This window comes from Gymnodraco acuticeps, unplaced genomic scaffold (assembly GCF_902827175.1).
Source record: "Gymnodraco acuticeps unplaced genomic scaffold, fGymAcu1.1, whole genome shotgun sequence".
NCBI classification, from domain to species: domain Eukaryota; kingdom Metazoa; phylum Chordata; class Actinopteri; order Perciformes; family Bathydraconidae; genus Gymnodraco; species Gymnodraco acuticeps.
Genome location: NW_022991216.1, coordinates 1,138,954 through 1,163,528, shown reverse-complemented (window position 1 = coordinate 1,163,528; position 24,575 = coordinate 1,138,954). Strand labels below are relative to the sequence as shown.

Genomic DNA, 24,575 nt, shown 5'->3' with positions numbered 1-24,575 from the left:
CTTGTGGGGTGGGTGACTCAGTCAGCCTGCTGCCATTCCCACTAACCATCACTGTGTTCATAGTGTGAGCCTTAAAGGGACAGTCAACCCTAAAATGTAAAATATGTATTTTCCCTTTATCCCTAGTGCTATTTATTTATCAATGCAGATGTGTTTAGTGTAGCTGCAGAGTGTTGGATATATTGGTATAGTGCTAAAAGCAGCCAAACTATGAATTGTAAAAACTTAACAACAATGTATTTTTTTCAATAATCATAATCCGGTTACTCAAAATAATCCTCAAACCTTGTTGTCAGAAGTTACCTGCAGGAACTATTTTCTTTCTACCAAACTATACCTGCATCTACTTATGGATAAGAGCCTAGTCTGCGCTTGTGAGTCGGTGATGTTCAGTAAAAAAAAATGTTTCCTACATGAAAGTGCTCAAAACAAGGTATGTGGATTATCTCGACTAACCAGGTCATTTTCTCTGGAAAGAGACATTTCTGTTGAGTTTCAAATGTATTGTTGGGCTCACCATCTAGTTCCATTATATTAGAGAGAAGGCAGATATTTATATGTCCCAACTTCTCCAATAACACTCAGCAACTCACACTCAAACAATCTGTGATGAGATATAGCACTACAGGTAAGAAGGAAAAATACATATATTTCAATTTGGGGAGAACTGTCCCTTTAACCCTCGTCTTTCCATTCTACTCCTTACATCACGTGCAAAGAAAACGACAATCTGCCTCCAGCATAGATTGCAGGGAAGTGCGCAGGGAGCTACTGCAGTTTCCATGCTACTGCCAACACTGCTTTAGGTGTCTCGCTTACATCTGTCAGAGGGGGGAGGGGGGTGAGAGGGGGACTGATGTGAGTTAATATGAAGAGGGACAAGATGGAGAGACAGGAACTGTGGATTCATAGTTATGTGCTACAGAAGCATGCTAAAGAAGCAAATAGGCTGAGCACTGTATGGGCGAAGTTGAAAGGCCTAATGTGTATCAAATGTTTCTAAAATAAAGTTATAATTGGCCTATGTAAGTATTTTTTTCAAATTGAGGTCACAATGACAACATTTTTATATATTCAGTAACTCCTAATAGAGTTGTATCCCCTGCTTTCTGACGGTAGGCATTTATGGCCTTCAAATCTAAAGGATGTTTTTTATACTTTTATTTATGCCTTTGTTTGACTACACCCATACAGTGTAGCAGGTTCAGAGCTCAGATACACACGCATGCACAAAGCTTGCCAGACACACGCACACACACACACTTACCCCTCGCCTCAGGCTCCGGAGGCAGTGCATTTTAGGTTTGGAGTTCATGAAGTCGTTGAGGCGGTGGGAGAGGGGCTCCTTTTGCTGCTTGGGAGACTGGGGGTCGTTGGGAACAGCAGAGGGTGAGGGCGGGGATGAGGCTGGGGGGGCAGGTGGGGGCTGGTGGGGGGATGTTAACAGGGACATAAGCTACCAGTAAGAGAAGGAGCGGTGACGGGGGAGAGGAGGAAAAACATAGAAGAAGAAGAAGAAGAAGGGGGCAAGATTTCAATGGAAAAAAGACAAAAGAGGAAAAGGAGGAGGGAACACAAAACGAAATAAATAAGCCTCCTACAAATATTAAAAAATAAACACATAATAGAAAACTCAAACAGAAATTAAATGACAACCGAAGGTACGTCAAACCCAGTGTATCAGTTGTTATGTCATGGAACAAAATGTCAAACATATATAAAACAGTTAAAAAAGAGAAAAACCACCAGAGGGGGTTAAGGAAGCGCCAAATGTGTTAAAGCGGGCGGCTGCAACAAAGCACAGAGCTTCAGTCAAAGCGCATGCAGGCTTCCATTTTCGAAATCCTTTCCCGACCTCATCACATGCCAGCAGAGAAATTCACCACATCCCCAAAGATATGAATTTGAGGTTATCATCAGAGAAATCCAATTGCTTATCGCTGTCCTAAAGCATCTGACTGCATGATTCATCAAGTAGTGGAGTGTCACAAGAAGCAGAGAGGAGACACCAATCGATGCACATGCAAGTGAGTCAGGAACCCTGCTACGAAGAAAGTAGCCTGAACAAACCCTGATTCTGTACAGCAGAAATGGTGCTTTGTATAGAAATACCTCTATGATGTTATATTTTTGCAAGTGTTTCTGTTATGCCATGCAAGTTTGCACAAACAGTAGGAACCTCTCATAGCTATCTGTGCTCCTAAAAACCTTGAGTAGAAAATGATTCCCAAGTATATCAAGCACCCATGAGCAGTGTTTTTAAGACACCCTTTTCTGCACACATACAGGCAGTTTGCTGTAGTTTCTCATCTAGAATGACACACTTGCTCCCAGCCTTTCTCTCCCACAGACGCACACACACACACACACACACACACACACACACACACACACACACACACACACACACACACCACACACACACACACACACACACACACACACACACACACACACACACACACACACACACACACACACACACACACACACACACACACACACACACACACACACACACACACACCACACACACACACACACACACACACACACACACACACACACACACAATCACTCACTTATGGTCTGATCTAATTCAATACTGACATTGCCACCAGCCCATAAGACAGTCAGAGATCAGTTTTGCTGTTCTGCAGCAGGAAACTGAAGGAAGGCTATAGACATGGTCTCCAGTCAAGAGAAAAACTGTGTTATTTCAGATCGAGCTATCAACTGCCAGTTGAGTCCGACCGCAGGGTGACAGTAGAAATGCATTAGTGTGTGTTACAGAAGGAAGTTTCCAATAAATCAGGGAGGGTGGGTGGTTGCCAGGGAGGGGGAAACGGGTGGCAAATAATAACAAGGCAAATGCTAATGCTAACAAGAGCTAGCAACATAATTGTTGAGCTTTACAAAAATGAAAGAATCTACTCCACAATGAAACTAAATAAAATAAGTAAAGATTTTACAGATAATACAAATGTCACATTAAACACTTTACGAGACAGAAACAATATAACATAATACAACATAGCCCCCCACCCAACAGATATCTCTCCATCGTGACCTCCAGATGAGGAAAGTATGCACTAAAAACCAGCGATGCTCTGCTGTAAGGTGTGTGTAGATGTAAGTTGGTGTTGAGTGTGCATTCATGTGTTACCTTGTTCTTGTTCTTAATGAAAGGCCACAGTTTGCCCTTGCTCTTGCCCCCGGTCCTCTCCTTGACCTCTTTGGAATTGGACAGGCTGGTCTCGGACACCGTCCTCTTCATGGCCTGGCCGTAGTCCTCAAACTCCACATCGCCCGGAGCCTCAAACCCTGACTTGTAGGACTCCACCACCTGCTGCGAGTCCTGATGGGGGAGAGAGGATGCACCAATCAGTGACGGCCTTTCCCTTTATACAGTTGTATTCACTTTCAAGATCCCCTATTATACTGTTTTTCATCAATATATTATAGGTCTCAGATACAAAACATGTCTCTGAAGTGTTTGGCTCGAAATACCAAACAGATCATGCATTGCAGCATTACCCATAATCCCCTCTGTTTCAGCCCTGTTTCAAAAGTGCTGATTCTCAGTCTGTTACTTTAGATGAAAATAAGGAGCCACTCCCCACGCCCCTTTTGACCCTTTCACACCAAGGCTTTTCCCGTTCTAGCTCCGTGCTAGAGCTTTTCTGGTTCGGAACGGGTTCTTCGGTTCAGCTTCTGCTCTGTTCACACCACTCAGAGCCCGACTTGTGCTGCGTCATTGCATTATCGTTTGCGTCATGACGTAACCGTTTGCGTGCCTGCTTCATAAAGCCAAACCGCCACTCCGTCCGAGGTCTCGCTTTTGGTCCCGATAATCCTTCTTGACTTTTTTCAATTTGTTGCCAATCTGTTCAACGGTACGGTCAAAACCAGCGGTTGCCATCTCTTACTGCAATTGTTGTAGAATTGCTTTGGACCGCGTGCTCCCCTCCAGCTTCCTCTGTACCTCTTCGGAAGACCAGATTCCCAGTAGGTAGCTGGTCTCTTCAGTGGACCACTGCTGCTTGTTAAGTTTTAGGTTTTCCATTGTTGTGTACAAACTGGATACAACGCGGGCTTTTTGTTGTTGTTAGAGGTTGATCCCGCCCCTGCCCCCGACGTAAGCGTGACGTATGCGGTGCTTGCTTTCTAGACCGACAACTTTTTGGTGCTTGAAACAAACCGGAATCCGGAGCTTAGAGGCGGCTCCGCTGCGGTGTGAACAGGAAGAACCGGTGCTTTTCAAACTCCAGCTCCGAACCGGCCCTGGAACCGCGTTGGTGTGAAAGGGGCATCTGAGAGATATTTGGTTAAAAATAACACAATGGTGCTCTTGGAGGAGATTCAGGTGATAAGGTGGGGGGGGTTACCTTGGTTGGTGATTGGCTAATGGTTACACAAGCCAAAAAAATCGTTATGACATCATAAAGTGGCAGGTTGACAGGTTTTTATAAAAATGGATCAGGACAAAAAGTGATCGAATCTTTTGTCCTGAAACTTTCAGACTCTCTTTACACAGAGGGGACACATGTTTACGTATAAAAGATATGAAAAGGTGGATTTTGCATAATAGGTGACCTTTAAAGGAGACATATGGTGCTCATTTTCAGGGTGCTAGAATTGTTGGGATCTGTGTATTTGGGGTTTCTAATATAAAATGTGAACATGCTTACATGTTCATAAATCCCATTGTTTGTTGTCATACTATCTTTTTCCGGGTTTCCATGTCTGCTCTCTCTGTGTCTGTGCATCATCATTGCAGAATTACTGTAACAGGACAGTAGTGTCACTTTTGACCTATTTACTAAACTGTGTAACAAAGTTGTGAATTTAAGTCCTGATGGCATGTGTAAAGGCACATTTTTTCGAGTACGGACTTTTACAGTTCCCAGTGGATTGAGTGTTTTGATAATTTCAAAAAGGACATGAAAATGTAGGGCCTTTAATTTTAAACATCAATGGAACAATCACAACATTCAAAGCCATGACCAACAAAGCAGGGTCTCTGTTTGTACAGATTGTCCAGCTTATCAGCAGGTCTGCAGCACAATGGTGATCCTCCTGTTTATATGTTTTTCATTTCTCTGAAAACAGTTCATGAATGTGTCATAAAAGCAGAGGGAGAGAAGGAGACTGCTGATATCCAGTTGTTGGGCCACAGAAGAAAGAGGGAAAGACCTAAATCTGTCAGGCAGGAGTTATGACAGAAACACTGAGGTCGGGACACAGCCAGGCTCCTCTCACACAGGAAGAAGGACATTAATCAAGTGCAGTGTGCATCAGCCTCGATGAACCGATAACACACTGAGGGTCTGGTTTGGAGTGAGGTCAGGGGTCAGAGATTGTGCACTATGGCCATGAGAGAAGACTACGAGAGGAAGAGAGACAGAGACAGGGAGAGAACATGTGATGTGTTGCAGACTGGAGTCATCTCTCTCACACACACACACACACACACACACACACACACACACACACACACACACACACACACACACACACACACACACACACACACACACACACACACACACACACACACACACACACACACACACACACACACACACACACACACACACACACACACACACACCACAACACACACACACACACACACACACACACACACACACACACACACACACACACACACCACTTCCCTCGAGGGATTTAGTCTTTAACGCAGACAAACACTGCCTTCAATTTCAATTTCCAAATAAACAATAATTAGCCATGGGACAGTGTCAGCCAAAACGGCTTATTAGCTGCAACGTTTTCCAAAGTGTGATCTGCAAATGCAACTGTCTCACACTACAGTGAGCACAATAGAGTGCCACAGTGACGCGTCCTAAAACCCGGAAGTTCCTTCGACAAAAACGCAATGCAATCTCTCCATAGGATTTTTGAAAATAGCTGGAAATAAGGTCTGTGGTTGAAACACATTTAAGAGACGGATTTTATACTTTTATAATCATAAATCTAGTCGCCAGAAGCAAAATGCTAACGTTATGCTATAAAGGAACTACAGCAGGGTCGCTGCTTCAACGTCACGCCAACTTCAGATCCATATTCAAAAATACAGATTCAAAATTGTACAAGTTGAAGCGTTTGTTTGAACAGTTTGCAGGAGGCAGGTACTTGCTTTCAAGCAGAACAGGGCAAACAAACTTAGCGGGAGTGTTTACGTGTTCGGCGTAATGACGTACAACGGCCTGGACAACTTCTGTAGTCCTATTCAGCCACTTGTATAGGACCATCGTTTTTCAGACACGTCAACTCTTCAGAAATCACCAGTGGGGTCACTGCTGATGGATTTAATGTCGTAGAACAAAACGTAATCCGTCTCTTCAATGTGTCTCAACCACAGACCTTATTTCCAGATATTTTCCCAAACCCTATGGAGAAATCCCATTGGCTCTGAGACCAGGGAACAGGTAGTGGTAAAATGCTAACTCACTTCCGGGTTTTAGGACGCGTCACTGTGGCACTCCATATCCACTTAATATGCAATACTAAAAAAGCTACAGTATGATGCATGAACAAGTTCAGTTTTCTAAAAATATATTAGAGAAATTATGCTTTTTCTCTCTCAGGAAGTCCTTATGAACGTTATTCCAGTAAGAAATGCAGCATATAACCTTAACCCTAACCCTTTGGCCTAGTTTTGTTTAAAATTGTCTAAAACAAAAAGTTGGAGTCTATAAGAAGCAAAGAAAGTTTACTGTCTTCTATTTATAGAGCAGGTAAAAATAAACAGTTCATCTTTTGGAGAAATAACTAATTATTCTGGAACATATTAAGATGAGAAGACTAATACTGTTCTCATCTCTGTTCAATAAATACAAGGCTACATAAAGAATTTTGTTAATTTTTGGCAGAGCCAGGCTAACTGTTTCCCCTTAATATCAGTGACTATGCTAAGCTAACCTGCAGCTGGCAGTAGCTTCATATTATGAGGCAGACACAACATCAATCTTCTCATCAAACTCTGTCCCCCCATAACAAATCAAACTATTACTTTAAATGCAATGGACCGTAACCCTGCCTCCTCTGCCACCACTCTGTAAGCACTTTGTTGTTCACAGGTGGGCTGTTTGTATTTTTTAAAAAGGCCCCCAAAGAGTACCAACCCTCCCGCATTTGTTGCTTAAATGACAGCCTAATCGGCCGTGTGTGGGCTGTGACTGACACACAGGCTGAGTGAGTAATACGTCCCAGATGGTGGTGTGTGTGTATGTGTGTGTGTGTGTGTGTGTGTGTGTACATATATTTCATCACTGTGTACTCACAGTCTTGGGCTCGATGGACTCGGCGGCTTTCGTCATGCCGTCTAAACATTTCCCCACGATGGGCAGCACTTGGCGGTCCACGTCTGCAAACGTCTTCATGCACACTGCTACCCTGTCAATTCGTTTCTCCTCCATGTCTTGAAGTTTCTGTATGATAAAAAGCAGGCATTTTAATACATAAATACAAGATGTATTAGCTTGGGTTATAAAATGATTGAGAGATGGGAAGAGCTTCAAAATGAAACACAGCCAGTTTGGATTTAAACTGGGCTGCCTTTTGACATTGAGCATCAAAGATTTGACATCTGGGAAATCTCTGATGCACTTTCATTTTTCTAAATGTTTGACCCTATTTTGAAAATGAAGCATCAGAGAAGTGAAAAAAGATTTTAAACAAACAAATTAGCACACAAAATAGCTTTTACTGCACTCGTCATCATGATGTGTGTTTCCCACATGTTTGGAATGTATTTTTAGTAGTCGACCCAGAGGGGAGGGGGGGGTGGTGGGCTGCAAACATAATTGGATTCATAAGCTCACTAATGATCGCACATGAATGCAGTCTTTTTAATGTGAGTACTCTGCACTTTCAAATGCATTTTCATACAGAATTTTAAAAGAGTTTTGTGCTAATGCGCTCTCATAACATGTATTTCAGACTATTGTAACGAAGCAACATCCAAAACACACATTTAGGTTCTAATGCTACTAACTTTGAGTTTTTGAGCCTGCAGATTTCTTCTAAGTTCACTGAAATGTACTATTATATAATGATTAATTTGCTTATTTAAACATTTAATTTCAGAAAATATGAATATCATAGTGATACAAATTATTTACGCCATTCACCTGTAGTTTATTGCAAAGTAATTAGAATTTTACAATTAATGTATTTGAGCTTTTTTGTTTTGTTTTTATATAATTATTCACCCAAATACATTCCCATCTATTTAATATAGGGTTTTTATTATCATATATCATTCACAGCCTGATTTATAAAACATGATAGATAAACAGATGCACTCTGTGGTTGAGTCCAGTTTTCATCACTTGAGGTTCCTGTCCAAAATTAAACTGGTTTTATCCTTTTTAGACTTTGAGCGTGTAATTCATGCCTTTGTTTCTATTCGTTTAGATTACTGTAATGCACTTTATCCCGGCCTAAACCAGACTTTGCTGGCCCGCCTGCAGCTGGTACAAAACGCTGCGGCTCGTCTGCTTACAGGAACCCGCAAGTATGACCACATCACACCAATTCTGGCTTCCCTCCACTGACTTCCTGTCCATTTTAGAATTAATTTTAAGATTGTATTGTTTGTTTTTGAATCACTTAATGGGCTGGCCCCTCAGTACATCTCTGACCTCCTACAGGTGTACACCGCCTCAAGGGCTTTGATGTCGGCTGATCAGCTGCGGCTGGTAATCCCTAAAAAAGGAAAAAGACCAGGGGAGAGCGAGCCTTCTCAGCGGTAGCCCCCAGGCTCTGGAACGACCTGCCCCCCCATGTCAAATTGTCGCCCACTCTCCAAACTTTTAAGGCCCGCCTATAGACCCACCTCTTTTCCCTCGCTTTCGAGTCAGTCTGAGCTACTGTATGCTCTACCTATTTTATGCTTTTATTGTCTGTCCATAGCCTTTATGTGCCTTGTATTTATTCTTATGTGTGCCTTTTATCTATTCTTATAATGTTATGTTCATTGTGAAGCACTTTGGCAAACCCTCTGTTTTTAAAATGTGCTATATGAATAAAGTGGATTGGATGCAAGAGTTTTTGAACCTAACTTTACCCAATGTTCAGATTTTTCAGTCAACAACAAATCAGATGAAATGTAGTGCTGTCACATTTACCTGGAATATGTTGGGGATAACTGTGAAGTAATGTTCATTCTGCTCCTGATTGAACTTCTGCAGGTAGGCGGAGTAATCGCTCTTACTGTCAGAAGCCATCTGGTGCCTCATCTGAGCTTGCTGTCGTGCCTGAGGAAAAAAACAAACACAGAAACATGCTCATCAGAAACACGGCAAACCTCAGTGTCCCCTGATCAACACGGACATATGACACACACACACACACACACAACACACACACACACACACACACACACACACACACCACACACACACACACACACACACACACACACACACACACACACACACACACACACACACACACACACACACACACACACGAACCACATTATTTGACACATTTGTGCATGGGAGTGTTCATGCATGTACGTGTATACGTATAAACATAAAGCTCGTGGACACAAGGTCACAGGTGCAATTCGAAATCAACAGCCATTAGCATTTGTTTTCAGTCAGTGTTTGACCACATACACAAAAAGAACTGCAACAGCCCTGCACAGGCTGCAGAATGAGGGGATTTGGATTTTGATTGCCCGCCCAGTCTGGCGTATCTCTACTGTCGATAATGTTGATTATTTTAAGCTAGTTCAGTCTCAGGCAGGCAGTCAGAAACGCAGCAGGAGCAGCCTATTACAGATCCAATGCAAGCAGATGGAGATGAGATTATCTCAGCTAGACAGCATGTGTGTGTGTGTGTGTGTGTGTGTGTGTGTGTGTGTGTGTGTGTGTGTGTGTGTGTGTGTGTGTGTGTGTGTGTGTGTGTGTGTGTGTGTGTGTGTGTGTGTGTGTGTGTGTGTGTGTGTGTGTGTGTGTGTGTGTGTGTGTGTGTGTAGCTAAGTACTCTGTTTCCTCTTTCCATCAGTGGTGTCATTGGGTCATCTATAACAAAGAGTCACTATAACCCTGTTATGTCAAACTCCTGAGGGAAATATTACAAGGATCCAGTTTTTACCCACGCACTGATCTGAGACGAGAGTAAAGACTCTCACACTCACACATATGGGTTAGTAACAGACGACATACTAAAAGAAAAGGAGGACATCAGAGTGGAGACACTCGTCAGACACAATGGTACATTATTTTCCGGCGCAGGAGGGGTGACAGTTAATACCTCGGGTGGAAAATGATATTCAGTCTTAAGAAACAAAAAAAGGAATGTGAAACCCAGAGAAAAGCTAAAAAGCACATGTGAAAGTCCAGCTGTTTAAGTGTGCATGCATTGTGGGATGTGTGTAGTGCTGCTTTAGGTGCATGCAAAGTGGTGCCCAATGTGTTGAGAAATGATGTGGGTAAACACAATCACCATAGCAACATGGCAAACTTCGTAACTGCTGTCTCTGCAGCAACATCACATCCTGTTGTCAGTCTCTGGAAATTACCCTTTTGTTACTCACACACATGTGCATGTGTGAATCCGTGTACATGTCCACCTTCGCACATATTTATCACCAGTATTTATCTTTAAACCTAAGGTAAATATTATGATATCAGGAAAATATGGGCTGTTTAAAACCTCAATTCTGATACTACCTGCCTTTCTGCTGCTTTCATGTTACGACTCAAATTAAACAAATTGCTTTTTAAATAGAAAAACACTTGAGGGATTCCTCTTGTTGAACAAATGTAACATTGCACTGAACACTAAGGGTACCAACAAAACTAAACTCCCTTTAAAGGTCACCTATTATGCAAAATGCACTTCGTCATGTCTCTTCTACATCAACATGTGTCCCCTCTTCTTCATGTCTCTTCTACATCAACATGTGTCCCCTCTTCTTCATGTCTCTTCTACATCAACATGTGTCCCCTCTTCTTCATGTCTCTTCTACATCAACATGTGTCCCCTCTTCTTCATGTCTCTTCTACATCAACATGTGTCCCCTCTTCTTCATGTCTCTTCTACATCAATATGTGTCCCCTCTTCTTCATATCTCTTTTACATCAACATGTGTCCCCTCTTCTTCATATCTCTTCTACATCAACATATGTCCCCTCTTCTTCATGTCTCTTCTACATCAATATGTGTCCCCTCTTCTTCATATCTCTTTTACATCAACATGTGTCCCCTCTTCTTCATGTCTCTTCTACATCAATATGTGTCCCCTCTTCTTCATGTCTCTTTTACATCAACATGTGTCCCCTCTTCTTCATGTCTCTTCTACATCAACATGTGTCCCCTCTTCTTCATGTCCTCTTTTACATCAACATGTGTCCCCTCTTCTTCATGTCTCTTCTACATCAACATGTGTCCCCTCTTCTTCATGTCTCTTTTACATCAACATGTGTCCCCTCTTCTTCATGTCTCTTCTACATCAACATGTGTCCCCTCTTCTTCATGTCTCTTTTACATCAACATGTGTCCCCTCTTCTTCATGTCTCTTCTACATCAACATGTGTCCCCTCTTCTTCATGTCTCTTTTACATCAACATGTGTCCCCTCTTCTTCATGTCTCTTCTACATCAACATGTGTCCCCTCTTCTTCATGTCTCTTTTACATCAACATGTGTCCCCTCTTCTTCATGTCTCTTCTACATCAACATGTGTCCCCTCTTCTTCATGTCTCTTCTACATCAACATGTGTCCCCTCTGTGGAAAGATACTCTGAAAGTTTCAGGAACAATGATTCTCTCTCTTTTTGATCCATTTCTATAAAAACCTGTCTGAAAATGAGCTGATCAGATTTTGGCCACTTTATGATGTCATAACGATTTATTTGGCTTGTGTAACCATTAGCCAATCAGCAACCAAAGTAACCCCCCCCCCCCCCCACACACACCTTATCCCCTGAATCGCCTCCTAGAGCACCATTGAGTTCTTTTTAACCAAATGTCTCTCAGAGGGGCGTGGGGAGGGGCTCCTTATTTTCATCTAAAGTAACAGACAGAGAATCAGCACTTTTGAAACAGGGCTGAAACAGAGGGGATTATGGGATGCTGCAATGATCTGTTTGGTATTTGGAGCCAAACATTTCAGAGACATGTTTGTGTATATCTGAGACCTATAATATATTGATGAAAAACAGTATATTAGGGGACTTTTAAAGGGGCTTTATTCTGCTGATGTTCAGGTGTATATCAGTATGTAGTGTCTCTACTTTAAAGAGTCCTCTCCTGCTGATGTTCAGGTGTATATCAGTATGTAGTGTCTCTACTTTAAAGAGTCCTCTCCTGCTGATGTTCAGGTGTATATCAATATGTAGTGTCTCTACTTTAAAGAGTCCTCTCCTGCTGATGTTCAGGTGTATATCAGTATGTAGTGTCTCTACTTTAAAGAGTCCTCTCCTGCTGATGTTCAGGTGTATATCAGTATGTAGTGTCTCTACTTTAAAGAGTCCTCTCCTGCTGATGTTCAGGTGTATATCAGTATGTAGTGTCTCTACTTTAAAGAGTCCTCTCCTGCTGATGTTCAGGTGTATATCAGTATGTAGTGTCTCTACTTTAAAGAGTCCTCTCCTGCTGATGTTCAGGTGTATATCAGTATGTAGTGTCTCTACTTTAAAGAGTCCTCTCCTGCTGATGTTCAGGTGTATATATATATCAGTATGTAGTGTCTCTACTGGGACATGTTTCCATGCTTTAATGTTCAAAAAGCTCTTTATTTTTCTCATACTGCCTGTGCTGCAGCACCTCTTTTCACCCTCTGTCTGAAACCAGAGCCCAGTCTGCTCTGATTGGTTAGCTGGCCGGCTCTGTTGTGATTGGTCAACTGCTTAGAGATCAGGTACAACATGTTGGAGCGCTAGCCAATACAAAGTGTGAGTTTTCCATAGTGATGTCATTATGTTAGAGAAGTAAACAAAGGAGTCCAATGGAGGTGTTTCAGTAAGGGAGAGAACCCCCCTCTGGAGGGAACACAGGGATTTTAGCCTTTGCAGACCATACATGCACAAACACCTATACTACAACTACAGGAAAGGGAAAACCCCAAAAAGCCTAATAGGGCCTCTTTAACAAAAGAAAGATTGTTGAGAACGGTATCGCAGTCTCTCTAATATGTTTATCGCGCAACGGGAGGATAAAAACTATATATGATGGAGCCCTGGTCTACCTTTCTGAGAATATTTGAAATTAATGTTTTTGTAAAAGCCTTCTCTCTTTTCTCCTTGCACCGTCCACACATATAAACCTCAGGGTTAGAACGTGTTCAGCAGCAGACAACGAGACAAGCCACTGTACAGAACATGGAGCCGATCACAGTCAGACAGGACGGAGCGAGGTCACAGCGACCCGGACCAGGTCATCGTGTCAAACTCCAAGGGAAGGCATGTGTGTGTGTCGAGACAATAGTCGAGACAGTGTGTGTTCCCACAGATATAACAGGCTCTCCAAACGCTGAACCTACCTTGTGGGAACTTCGCTTCAAGGCATTGCATAAAATAGATAAGCAAAAACACACAAACAAAACAAAAAAGAAGGATTGTTAGCCGTTTCCAGCTAAACAACAGGTTGCCATAGATGCACTTCCTGGCGTGTCATCACTCAAAATGGGAAGTTGGTACAAACAAGTTGAAGAGGAGTGCAGAAGTTGTATTGTTTGCGATGCTATAATATGACTCAGGATCTCCAAGTCTGCGAGTGTGTGTGAGGGCGGGGGTGGGGGGGGTCCCTCAAATAACTGTTAACAGTGTGTGGGTATCTGGGCTTCAAATCCAAAACCCCAAATTGAGGGGTTTGTTTGCCAGAGGAGGAGTGGGAACAGTTCGAGGTTTGCTCCAGCTGCGGGAAAACCACAAGACCTCAGCTCAACAAACTAATGGGGAGACATCGCACAGACAAAAGCAACTCCTGGAGTCAAATATATTTATATTGTTTCTGACAAGTAACTTAGCCTAGTCCTCACTAGTATCAAAGGGATCTGAAAGTGGCCTTAAGACGCAGAAGACCAATGTTAACAGACATAAATACACACATAACTAAAACAAACTATGCCTGTTATTTATTTTCTTCCTCGCCTATCATGCATATTTTTTGTCTGACCCAAACCTACTTTCACCACAAGACTCCAACTATGACACAAACACAAATAAGGCTGGGGTTGTGACATGTCATTCCTTCGGGGGATAAATACTCAGAGATCCTCTAAATATTGAAGGGAAAATGCCACAGAAAATAACACTGAGACACATGATTGGCTCTCACCAAAACATAACTTCACTGTCACCCTAACATAGCAGATGCAGCGTAACGATAGAATAGTAGTGCTGCTTTTATATGCTATTTGCAATTGAGCTAAATAACCTTTACCACTAAGGATGTGGAGAAGTCACGAGGCGTCACTTGAGTGTCTAAACCACAGACTGACCCAAAACACAAACTTCCTTTCTCTTTTTTTCAAACATCCGCATATTCTCTCGCCCTTTCTAGACTCTAGTTAGAAAGATCACAGGTATTAAAAATAATCCCACAGATACAATACACCAATAAAGGACATGAGAGAAGAATTGAAAAGGAACACGTGGGAGAAAGATCTTCCACGCTGACAGATGTGACAGTCTTTTGTATTCATTTGACATTTCTGGAGAATGGAAATGGGAGTAGGTGAAAAACTGACTTGGGTCAAACGACCCACACAGAAAGGAAAAGCAAATGAGAAAGCGATTATTTGTTGCAAGGATCTACACAATGGTAAGCAAGACGATATACAAAACGGCATGTTTGTTTTATCTTTTGAGGTATGTGGGATCGTTTGCCACAGCTTCTTAATTACATGATTCAGGAGGTTTAAAGGGGTTTTAGGTCTGCTAAAAAGCATTGTGTTTGAGCCCATTAAATACATTTCTCATATAGTTTCCATTGCTGCCTACTGTTTTCTGATGCATATTAAAAAGGGTTTAGATGTATTTCCTACTTTCATGGTTACTCTACCACCTTCAGATACAGTTATAGAGAGAAATACACTTACATTTGATATAAACAATTGCAATTTGAGTTATTTTTCCAGTGCAAGGTTATTCTGACCAGTAGTTAGAACAGGGGTGTCTAACTCAATTTCATCACGGGTCACATTCGCATAAAGGTTGCACTCAAAGGGCCGGTTGTAACTATATAAATATATATAAAATAATGTATTATATTACATTATTGCCTCTGAATTGGATTATTATCGGATAGGATAATAACTTAGTAATTAACTACGTCTGAAAGCAGAAGTCCAGGGCAAATAATTGCAAGTCTCTTCATGTCACAAAACGAGATGCATTGTGGAACATGTAGTTTATGGGCAACCTGCTTCTGTCAAGTGGCATGTAACCGTATAATAAACTTATTATATTCTTTGCAAGCTCTTGCGGGGCCACATAAAATGAAGTCGCGGGCCGGATTTGAGTTTAAGACCCTTGAGTTAGAATGTCAACAATGGTGAGAATTAGAGCTTGATTGACACATACACTTCTTTCCTTTAAACAAAACATTAATGAATAAAAAAATATGCACACATGTTCAATTTGGTGCTTCTGCTAAATAATAAATACTTGTTTTGTATTAAATGAAGCATCTTTACATTTTAAGTGGTATGAAAAATAACTTAAAGCCAATTAAAAAGTTTCAAAGTTTAGCATTAGCACAGGCAACACTGAAGCTATGATCCTGCATGATGATTTGACTCCAGCATATTAAAGAGCTGTTTACATGATCACATTACACAAACAGTGATACTAACTGAGAGCAATAATACAGTACTGACTGCTGTGAGTCTTTCACGCTTCAATAAATGAAATAACTGTAATCAGACACAGCTCCTCTCTTGTTTTAGCGCTGGTTTCTGGAGCTGCTGTGCCGGCTCTTTCCAGTTGAGTTCAGTGTTCAGTGGCTGGAGCCTTTTGTAGCTTCTTGGCTGTATGTCCGGAGAGCAGAAAGGCTCTTTATTCCAGCCTATATTTGCATAATAATCGGGTCTGAACTGTGTCAACTCTGAGTCGGGGCTCTGCTCCAACAGCTGATGAAGCGGCAGGAGCACGCGCTGATGACCCATGATGCCTTGCGGGCGTGGGAGCCGTGTGGGTTAAAGGCTGAGATTTGACAGGGCTCTTTTAATTGGTTATGACAACAGGAAATGGAATCAGCTACAGGCCCAGGGGGCTCTGCGTCCACAAGTTCTGAATCGGATCATTGCTGCATCATGTGAGTGTGTGTAATCACAGAAAAACAAAACTATATATTCAGATTATTCACTGTAAAAAAGCCAAATAAAATGTGTGTAATCCACACACACATTAGAGCTGCAATGAGTAGTTCATTAACTAATAAGCCTATCAAAGGAATATAACCCACAACTGTTCTAAAAGACTGTTAATATATATATTTTTTTTTTTTAAACGATGATTTAAAGGGAAAGCCTTATACCTCCTATAAAATATGGGCGAAATTCCTAATTTATTTTGGAAAGGAACGAGATATGACCTTGTCTAATTAGTATGTGAGATATAATTGGACCAATTTATTGTCAAAACCTTTTGGAAATGTCATATGTCCATTTAAATAGTTTATCATTTATGTTGATTTAAATTATCTCTCTTTAGAATATGAATGTACTACTAATATCTGTATATTTCTGTACAGTATGTTCTTTATTTAAAATGTATTTTCTGTGTATTTATCCTATTATTATTCTTCTTTAGGCGATATACTGTACATAGTGTATGTGTCATGTCTTTTTCTGTTAGTTGCAGCCATAAAAACACAATAACACAAACAAGCACAAGCATGGACACAAAGTCCTCTCTGTTGCTTTGGCTTGGTTTCTGCTCTCCAGTGATAATGAGGACTGCTATCAGCTTTGTTTTGCAGGACATCACTGTGCTGCTGAGACAATGCCAGCCTTTACACACAGACCCTGGCATCAAACACACGGTCACTCAATCTTTCTGTCTTTCCAAGAGCGAGTCACGGCTTGGGATGCATGGAAGGGGGCACAAAATGTAAAAAAAACATGGCGAGAGAAAGGGGGAGGATGCTGGGTGGGGGGGGGCCAGGCAATCATGGTGAGCATGATGATAAAATGACAGGCTTGCGTGATTGGTGGCTGTAGAACAGGAGTGAGAGATGACACATACCTTTTCCACGTCAGCCTTAGTCACGTTAATGTCAGCATCCATCTTCTCAAAGTATTGCTGTGCTCTGTCCGCCTCTTTACAGTCCCTCTCAAACCTTCTTTTACACTGAAATAGAGCATAAGAAAGGCACAATGTAATAGAACACAGACATTAAACGTAAAATAAGTAATGTTCTAATCCAGAAAATGTAAAAATAAGGCTTGAACTTGATACAAAGTCGATTCATGACAGCTAAGACAATCACAACACTGTGCAAAGGGGATATGCAGCCATCACATGCGACCAAAGGAAAATGACCCTAATTAAATCTGGAGATTTTTTGAGAATTGTCAGAAACAACTCAACAAGCTATATAATATAGGTCTAGTCTTTTTAGACATTTTATAGCGGAAATGTTCCATATAATACCTGTGAGTCATTCATTTCCTGCTTTGAGCTGTAGGAGGAAACACTTTATAACCTGACCTTTTAATAAGCATAGTAATGACATCTTAACATGTTTCATATGCGTCATATAGATCTCACACACAGCATTGTCTGTGACAGAGGTCAGTTTATGCCATTGACACAGCGGTGGGGTCTGTCAAAGTGTGCAGCCTGCAGATTAAATAAATGTTCATAGTGGTCATTTGTGTACGGAAAACAAGCATTCATTCAACCCTCTTTCGACCCCTCCATCTGAACAATCAGTGTTTGTTGGGTCAGTGTGCACTCTGAACTATGCCTATCTGCCTCGCTCACAAAGGCATCATTGAAGAGAGAAAAGTTTGAGGAGGACAAGGCAGTTCTGCTTCTCTCTCACACTCTTTCTGTCTGTACCCTGTCAAAGTGGCCAGGCAGAGATAAGAAGAGGTGTTCTGTGCAATCTCTCTTTCAGCTGCTTCAATAAAACAAGTAAAACGGACAATCTAGGTCTAGGTCTTTGGCAAAGATAGGAATTATAACGTCATGTGTTTTAGTCTGGTCTACTGATCACTACTAGGCCACACAAGTGAAACTTACAATTCAGTTTCTACTTCAGTATTTTTCACAATGCGTCTGATTTTGAACCGACCAATTTGTGGTAGATCAGTCTTCTACCCTAAAAGACTTAAATGGTGCACTTAAACACACAAGTCTTGAACCAACATTAGTTATGTACCATAATTCAATCCTTATGTAACACTGTCCTGTGTATTATTAATATCAACATTTTGATTCAAATAAATAGCATATTGTAAGCGTTTTTTTGTGAAGATGGAACAAGTTGTCCCTCAGGGCTCTGTGCACGGCCCTCTGCTGATTTTCAGAAATGAATGTTTGCCACCCACTGACAATAAGCTTTTGATGATGATAATGTACTTTATAATAACTAAGCTCCTCATGAAATGTGTTGTGGTATCATGTGACATTGATGCTGATTGATCATAAGACTGTCAATATCAACAGAACATTTATAAACTATTTGATATGGTTTTTATTCATTTTCTGCAATAGTAGACCGATGCATATTTTGTATGATTTGATAAATAGCAGAAGCAACTAAAAGCACATAGCTAAAATTCTATGAAAAGTGTGTGTGTGCTGTTCATAATCAGAAAGTGACCTATAAAATACGTAATTTTAAGTCATAATTAAAGTTATGATACGATTGATAACTGGTTTTATCTTTGGAAAAATTACACCAATTTATTTTCTTTTTTTATAATTCAAGCTCATGAATGCTGTATTTTCATATTAAACGTTTTACTTCTCAACGTTCTCTAACGTTAACAAGCTTATCATCTTTAGCCAGCACTGACTGTCGCTTTCTCCGTATAAAATAATAACTTGATGGCGTTTGAAATAGTCGTATTGGAAAACCAAATTGCCCAGGTGCTTCAGTGATATATATAACTGCAAAAGTAAGTCACAAGGCAAGGGTTGCATTACTTTACTCGAGTTGTGTCTCCTTTGACTCTACTGTGATCAATGGCCACTGCTTCTAGTGAAGAACTGTACTGCACATTAATTGGGTCACTCACCGATTCCAGCTGTTTCCACGAGCTCTCGATGTGCTGCTGTGCCTTGCGCCCATCATGGAAGGACTGTCAGAAGAGATGAGAACAAATTATATTATCATACCATTCACAAGCGTAAGGGATTTAAAAGCAAGTGACCCTCACATAGTAAGGGTAATAAATTAGAAACGGTGGAGTGGGATTCTCAACCATAGCATTAAACACTATGCATATTACTCACACTGTGACAGAGAAGCATTCATGTAAGCTGAGAAAGTAGGGCAAATAGACATTATACTGTGGCTACATTAGAAATGATGGCCGCATAACCTACAAGCTTTACTCTCAGAGATTTGCACAAGACCAAGCATATGGCTATATGTTGATTTGATTGAAGAGCAGCCATATTATAACCCAACAGTTCAACACGAGTGCAAAAAAGGACATACTCTTACGATTTCAACATAGCACCAAAACTAACACCCAACTGAATGAAGGCTAGAGATGAATAAAAGAAGGTCAAACATAGTGTATTATATAATAATTTCACGAAATTACTAGTTCAAACCTGAATGCTATCTGCTGTTCAACAAAGAATATGTAAATTCTAGATACATATTGTTGGTTCACTGTTATCGAAACCTCTTCATCCACATTTCCTTATAATTCAGGAGGATTATTTTTGTAGTGAGAGGCATTTGTTTCTTTCAAAAGAGGCATTGTATTATAATTGAAGAGGCAGTCTGTCATTATGAAGGCACTTGTCAAAAATGTAAATATTAAAAAAATGTAAGTGATTGAGAACTGTTTCTCAGGCTTCTTCCTAATGAGCTGAATGAGCTTCTGACGATAGCTGCGCCACAGTAATGTAAGGATTGATTTGTGCACTGCAAAATGTGGCCTATTAGACTTACACAGCATATATGTGATTTTGTAAAAGACCTCACTTGGCCTGTCTCTCTCCAGGAGAGCAGAGCACTTGGCCCGGAGGCAGAGCACGCTCTCTACAGCTCTGTGAATGGACCAGAGCCAGACCTCCTGCACACATAATAGCAACTTTAAACCTGTTTGAAATAGATTGTGATTACTCATAAAGCATATAAAAAAAGTCCTCAAAGTCTGTGGTGTGTTAATATGCAAAAAATATCCAAAAGGAACCAAATGAAAATGTTACAGAGACCTGACTATCAATGAGGTTTCGCTGACTGCGGAAGCCAGGGTCAGTAGCTGAGCTGAATATCGATGCTGCAATTCAATAACGAAACCAGGCCAGTAAAACGAGCACAGAGGGCTTTGGCTTTTTCTTCTCTTGCATTCAGCACCTTAGTATTCTGTGTACTAACTCAAACACACTTAGCAAGAGATGTGAAATGAAGCAGAGGCATACAGATGAATCCATCCTGAACACTTCATGGGATGTGTTAGTCAGAACGTGCCCTGGTTTACCTCAGGTAGAAGCACTTCCCAAAGTTACAAGGGAAGCTGGGTAAAAAGGGGAAGTGCTTCAGTGTTTCAGAGGAAGTATTTCAACTGAAAATGGGACATTGTGGAGCCTCTAAAGTAGAACTGGTGTGTAATAAAGATGTTATACACTGCTTGACCTTCAAATTCCTGTTTGATAAGAAGAGTCTTATTCAGCGATGAAGATATGCCGATACGCTGAAGATACTATGAAGCTTTTTTAGGACACGCAGCAGCAGATTGGGTGATATCATTGTTACTGTTTGAATCAACCAAATATGTGTCTCCATAACAACAACATCATGCTGCCTGCATCAACAAATCCTCCATCTGTACAAAGATATACAAACTTTCCCCAAACAGCGTGATCGGATGTTACTGCTGCAGGATGAAGATGTACAGACCACAACAGAGGAACATGAGCTCATTCGCTATCAAACGAGATAAAAGAAAAACCGATGTATGTCTGTGACAAACAGCCATCTGGGAGGCAGGTATGAAATGCTGCAGGCTTTTAGGCAGATGTTCTGCAGTGTTGGCCTCTCTGTTTAAACCAATACACTGCAGGGATCCATACAGCTATTCTGTTCAGCACAAGAAAGATTAGATGCACCCAGTGTCTCTTTGTCCGTCTCAGTAACAGCATGTGACTGTTAAAGACATCTGGGGAACTAACAGGACCTGAAGCTGCCACTCTCACTTACACAGTGACAAGAGAGGAACAGCTCCAGTTACCAACACAAAAACACATCTGAGTAACAGTTACAAACTTAACTGCACTGTGATCAAAGCAGGACTGGAAAATATGATCATTATTCATCCAGAGACGTTAGGTCAGCCTGATTTAATATTTACTAAATGATGCTAAGCAGCGCTGCTCTGTGCTATGACTACATTGAACAAAATAAAGTCATTCTTCACGCTAGCCCCTGCTCCTTCGCACCTCCCAGCACAAGACTGTCTTCAGGTAACAAAACACAAAGGCAGGTAAGAATGAAGATACACAGACGTAGTTATGAACAAAGATATAGATCAATGTGTTTCTATGGACTTTTGTTTTTAGATTTAATAGATTGAATTCCAACAGAGAAAGTTAAGAGATGACTGGTTATTAATGTTTTCAAGTTCTCACAATAATCAGTATTATCACTGCGTGGTTAAAATGTCAACATTTTATAAAATGTTGTTCCCTCTGCAGTCTTACAATACCTCAAATATGAATATACTTTAAGTGTAGTGATTTTAGAAGGCAGAAACCCTCTACAGAGATCTGAGATTGCTACCAAATACCCTGAATTCTTGACAGTATTTTAGGGCTGTTTTCAGTTCTGCATGTATCCACAAATTAATGATATAATTATATACTTTGTAAAGGTTATTCATTTCGTAAAAACTTTTACTTTGTTTGGTTGTAAAACTGTAAACCACTTCCTCCAAAAAGTAGTCTATTCTTATTGTGTGTATGATGATGTCTTAACCATGAAATGAAGTGTCCAATGTCTGACTACTTTTTTGTACCATCTTTGCACCAGACATGCTCTGATGGGGCTGTGTGCCTCACAGGCTGTCCCCTCCACATATACACTCATTTATTAACTGTGTAATATGTTTGAGCAAAACATGACAGGAGAAGAAGGACGGGACATTTAACAAACATCCTCCACCACTGTCGGATCAATTAACCTACAGTATTTTCCTCTGAGTTACATTACGATTTATTTTCGCCAGAGGGAGGAATGTGGGATACTAGGTAAGTGAAGGTTGGGTAGGAGTTGATAGATGTGAGGGATGGTTAGTGTTTAATCAGTCAATGTTCTCAATACTATTGTAAAACCAATAAAAGGATTTGAGAAATTCCATTCTCTATTTTCCACACGAAATAGAGGAACGAAAACTTTGTCCAGGATTTCATTTCAGTGTTGCGTTTGTGAAGAGGTGCTCGTGGACATCTGTGTGCACACACACTCTCTTACACACTCTTCACTCATTCACTTGACTTGGCTCAGAGGAATGTGCACCTGCAGTCCTCTACAGTTGTCAACATACATATAATCATAAGGTACTAGAAATAGCCACAAGTCATACATGATGTATAGAGATGGTTGCACCTCAGGAGAGACTCCTCATGTTTAGACCATTAGGCAGTGGTTCGGAGCATTGCTGAGGTCATTTATACTAAAGTATTCAGGATGCAGATGTGAGTGCAGCTACTATGGAAATATCTAACGATCAATTCTCCTTCCCTTCTTTCTTTTTGTCTTTCTGCTGTGAGGCTTGTCCACAGTAACAGAGGCTTTGGTCTCTGCCTCTGAAGAGATAAATGAGGACAGTATGCCCTGCCAAACCCACCTAAAGATGTTTTATAGCACCTTGTAGTTTTCAGCTGACCTCTTGCTTACTTTCCAGACCCTGCCAGCTAAATAAGACATATTTTCAATCTTTCTTGCTGGTTGAACATGTCACATCTCAGCAGGATTAAGACCGATGGAACCAACCCCAAAAACCCAAAGATATCATTTGTGCTGTCGGTGCAAGTGGATCCAAAAGAGCACAAACTGAACCTAACCCTCATCTGGACACATGTCGAAATACGCAGTGAAGTATATTTCTCCTGAGGACATTTTATTCAGATTTTCAGATTCATATTTGTATGTATTGCCTCTACTAATGTCTCCATGCTTTAATGTTCAGAAAGCTCTTTATTCTTCTCATACTGCCTGTGCTGCAGCACCTCTTTTCACCCTCTGTCTGAAACCAGAGCCCAGTCTGCACTGATTGGTTAGCTGGCCTTCTCGTTGTGATTGGTCCACCACTTAGAGATGTCCCGCCCCTTTGCATATCACGTACAATGTGTTGGAGCGCTAGCCAATAGAAGTGCGAGTGTTACATAGTGATGTCATTATATTATAAAAGTAAACAAAGGAGTCCAATCAGAGGCCAGTATTCTGACCAAACACCTTTTTATGGAAAAAGATTTAACATAGATGAAGTTGTTTTTATACTTTTTAAATGCATAATGTTAGAAATGATATGTTTAAATCTAAAGAAGTACATATATTTTAACAACAAACTAAATCCAAAAGTTTAAAACAACAAGGTTCAACTTTTGCAAAAACAAGTACTGTTTATCTGCTCTCTTATAAATTCCTTTAAGAACATTCTTGGCCTCCTGTGCCACCCCAAGCTGAGCTTAGCAAGAGGTCCACTCAGGGAGTTACCAAACAACCCCACAGGAGAAACTAATGAGGTATTATTTCTCTTTCTCCTTCTGGTCTGTAGCGTGGATTTTACCTGTCCAATAAACTGGCGGACCCTCCTCTAATCCCACTGTCTGAGTCTGCCTGCACGGATTTGTCTGACATACACGCAAATATATATAAAAAAAACCTCAACAGCAAGTGCTGCTTAAAAATACATGTGATTGAAACCAGAGAAAAGAATGACGGGAAGCTGAGGAAGTCTTGGGTAAGGATTGATTTACAGACAACTTTCACAATATTGCTTTGTCTAATAACGTTATGAACAAAAATATGAAAAGCTTATTGTTGTCCGGGTACAGAGTAGCTAGGTTCTTTTGGCTTGGTTGCCTTTCAGACACTTGGAACATGTACAATAGTTTAAATCTCCATCATTCATGAGTGTGTTAAGGGCACTGATGTCTTTCAATGAACACTCAAAAAAGAAAAGAAAAGCTAATACACTACATTTACCCTACAAGGACACTATTCTGCATATGACTGAGAAACTATTTGCTCAATGCCCTTTGAGATGAAACAAGCTTCTGTTCAGAAAAGACACACAGTTATGCTATGAAGGGAAACTCCCCAGCACTGGCTAACTGGAAGCTTTTTCAATTCACGAGAGGCAGACACATGACTAACTAGGAAGACAGAGGGGGAACG

The 24,575-nt window shown here is 40.9% G+C and overlaps 1 protein-coding gene across 36 annotated transcripts in view; it reads right to left on the bottom strand.

Annotated features, from left to right (window-relative positions):
• Positions 1–24,575, bottom strand: part of LOC117561387 (formin-binding protein 1) — an 80,111-nt gene that overhangs the window by 19,531 nt on the left and 36,005 nt on the right. For 13 of the 36 annotated variants that reach the window (XM_034238724.1, XM_034238725.1, XM_034238729.1 and 10 more), the window contains exons 5-11: positions 19,237–19,299; positions 17,234–17,338; positions 13,525–13,539; positions 9,159–9,287; positions 7,311–7,457; positions 3,167–3,358; positions 1,268–1,456 (exon numbers count right to left, since the gene is read on the bottom strand). In XM_034238724.1, coding sequence (XP_034094615.1) covers positions 1,268–1,456; positions 3,167–3,358; positions 7,311–7,457; positions 9,159–9,287; positions 13,525–13,539; positions 17,234–17,338; positions 19,237–19,299 — 840 coding nt within the window. The remainder of the gene's footprint in view (positions 1–1,267; positions 1,457–3,166; positions 3,359–7,310; positions 7,458–9,158; positions 9,288–13,524; positions 13,540–17,233; positions 17,339–19,236; positions 19,300–24,575) is intronic. The other 23 variants (XM_034238732.1, XM_034238736.1, XM_034238744.1 and 20 more) reach the window with 7 other exon arrangements.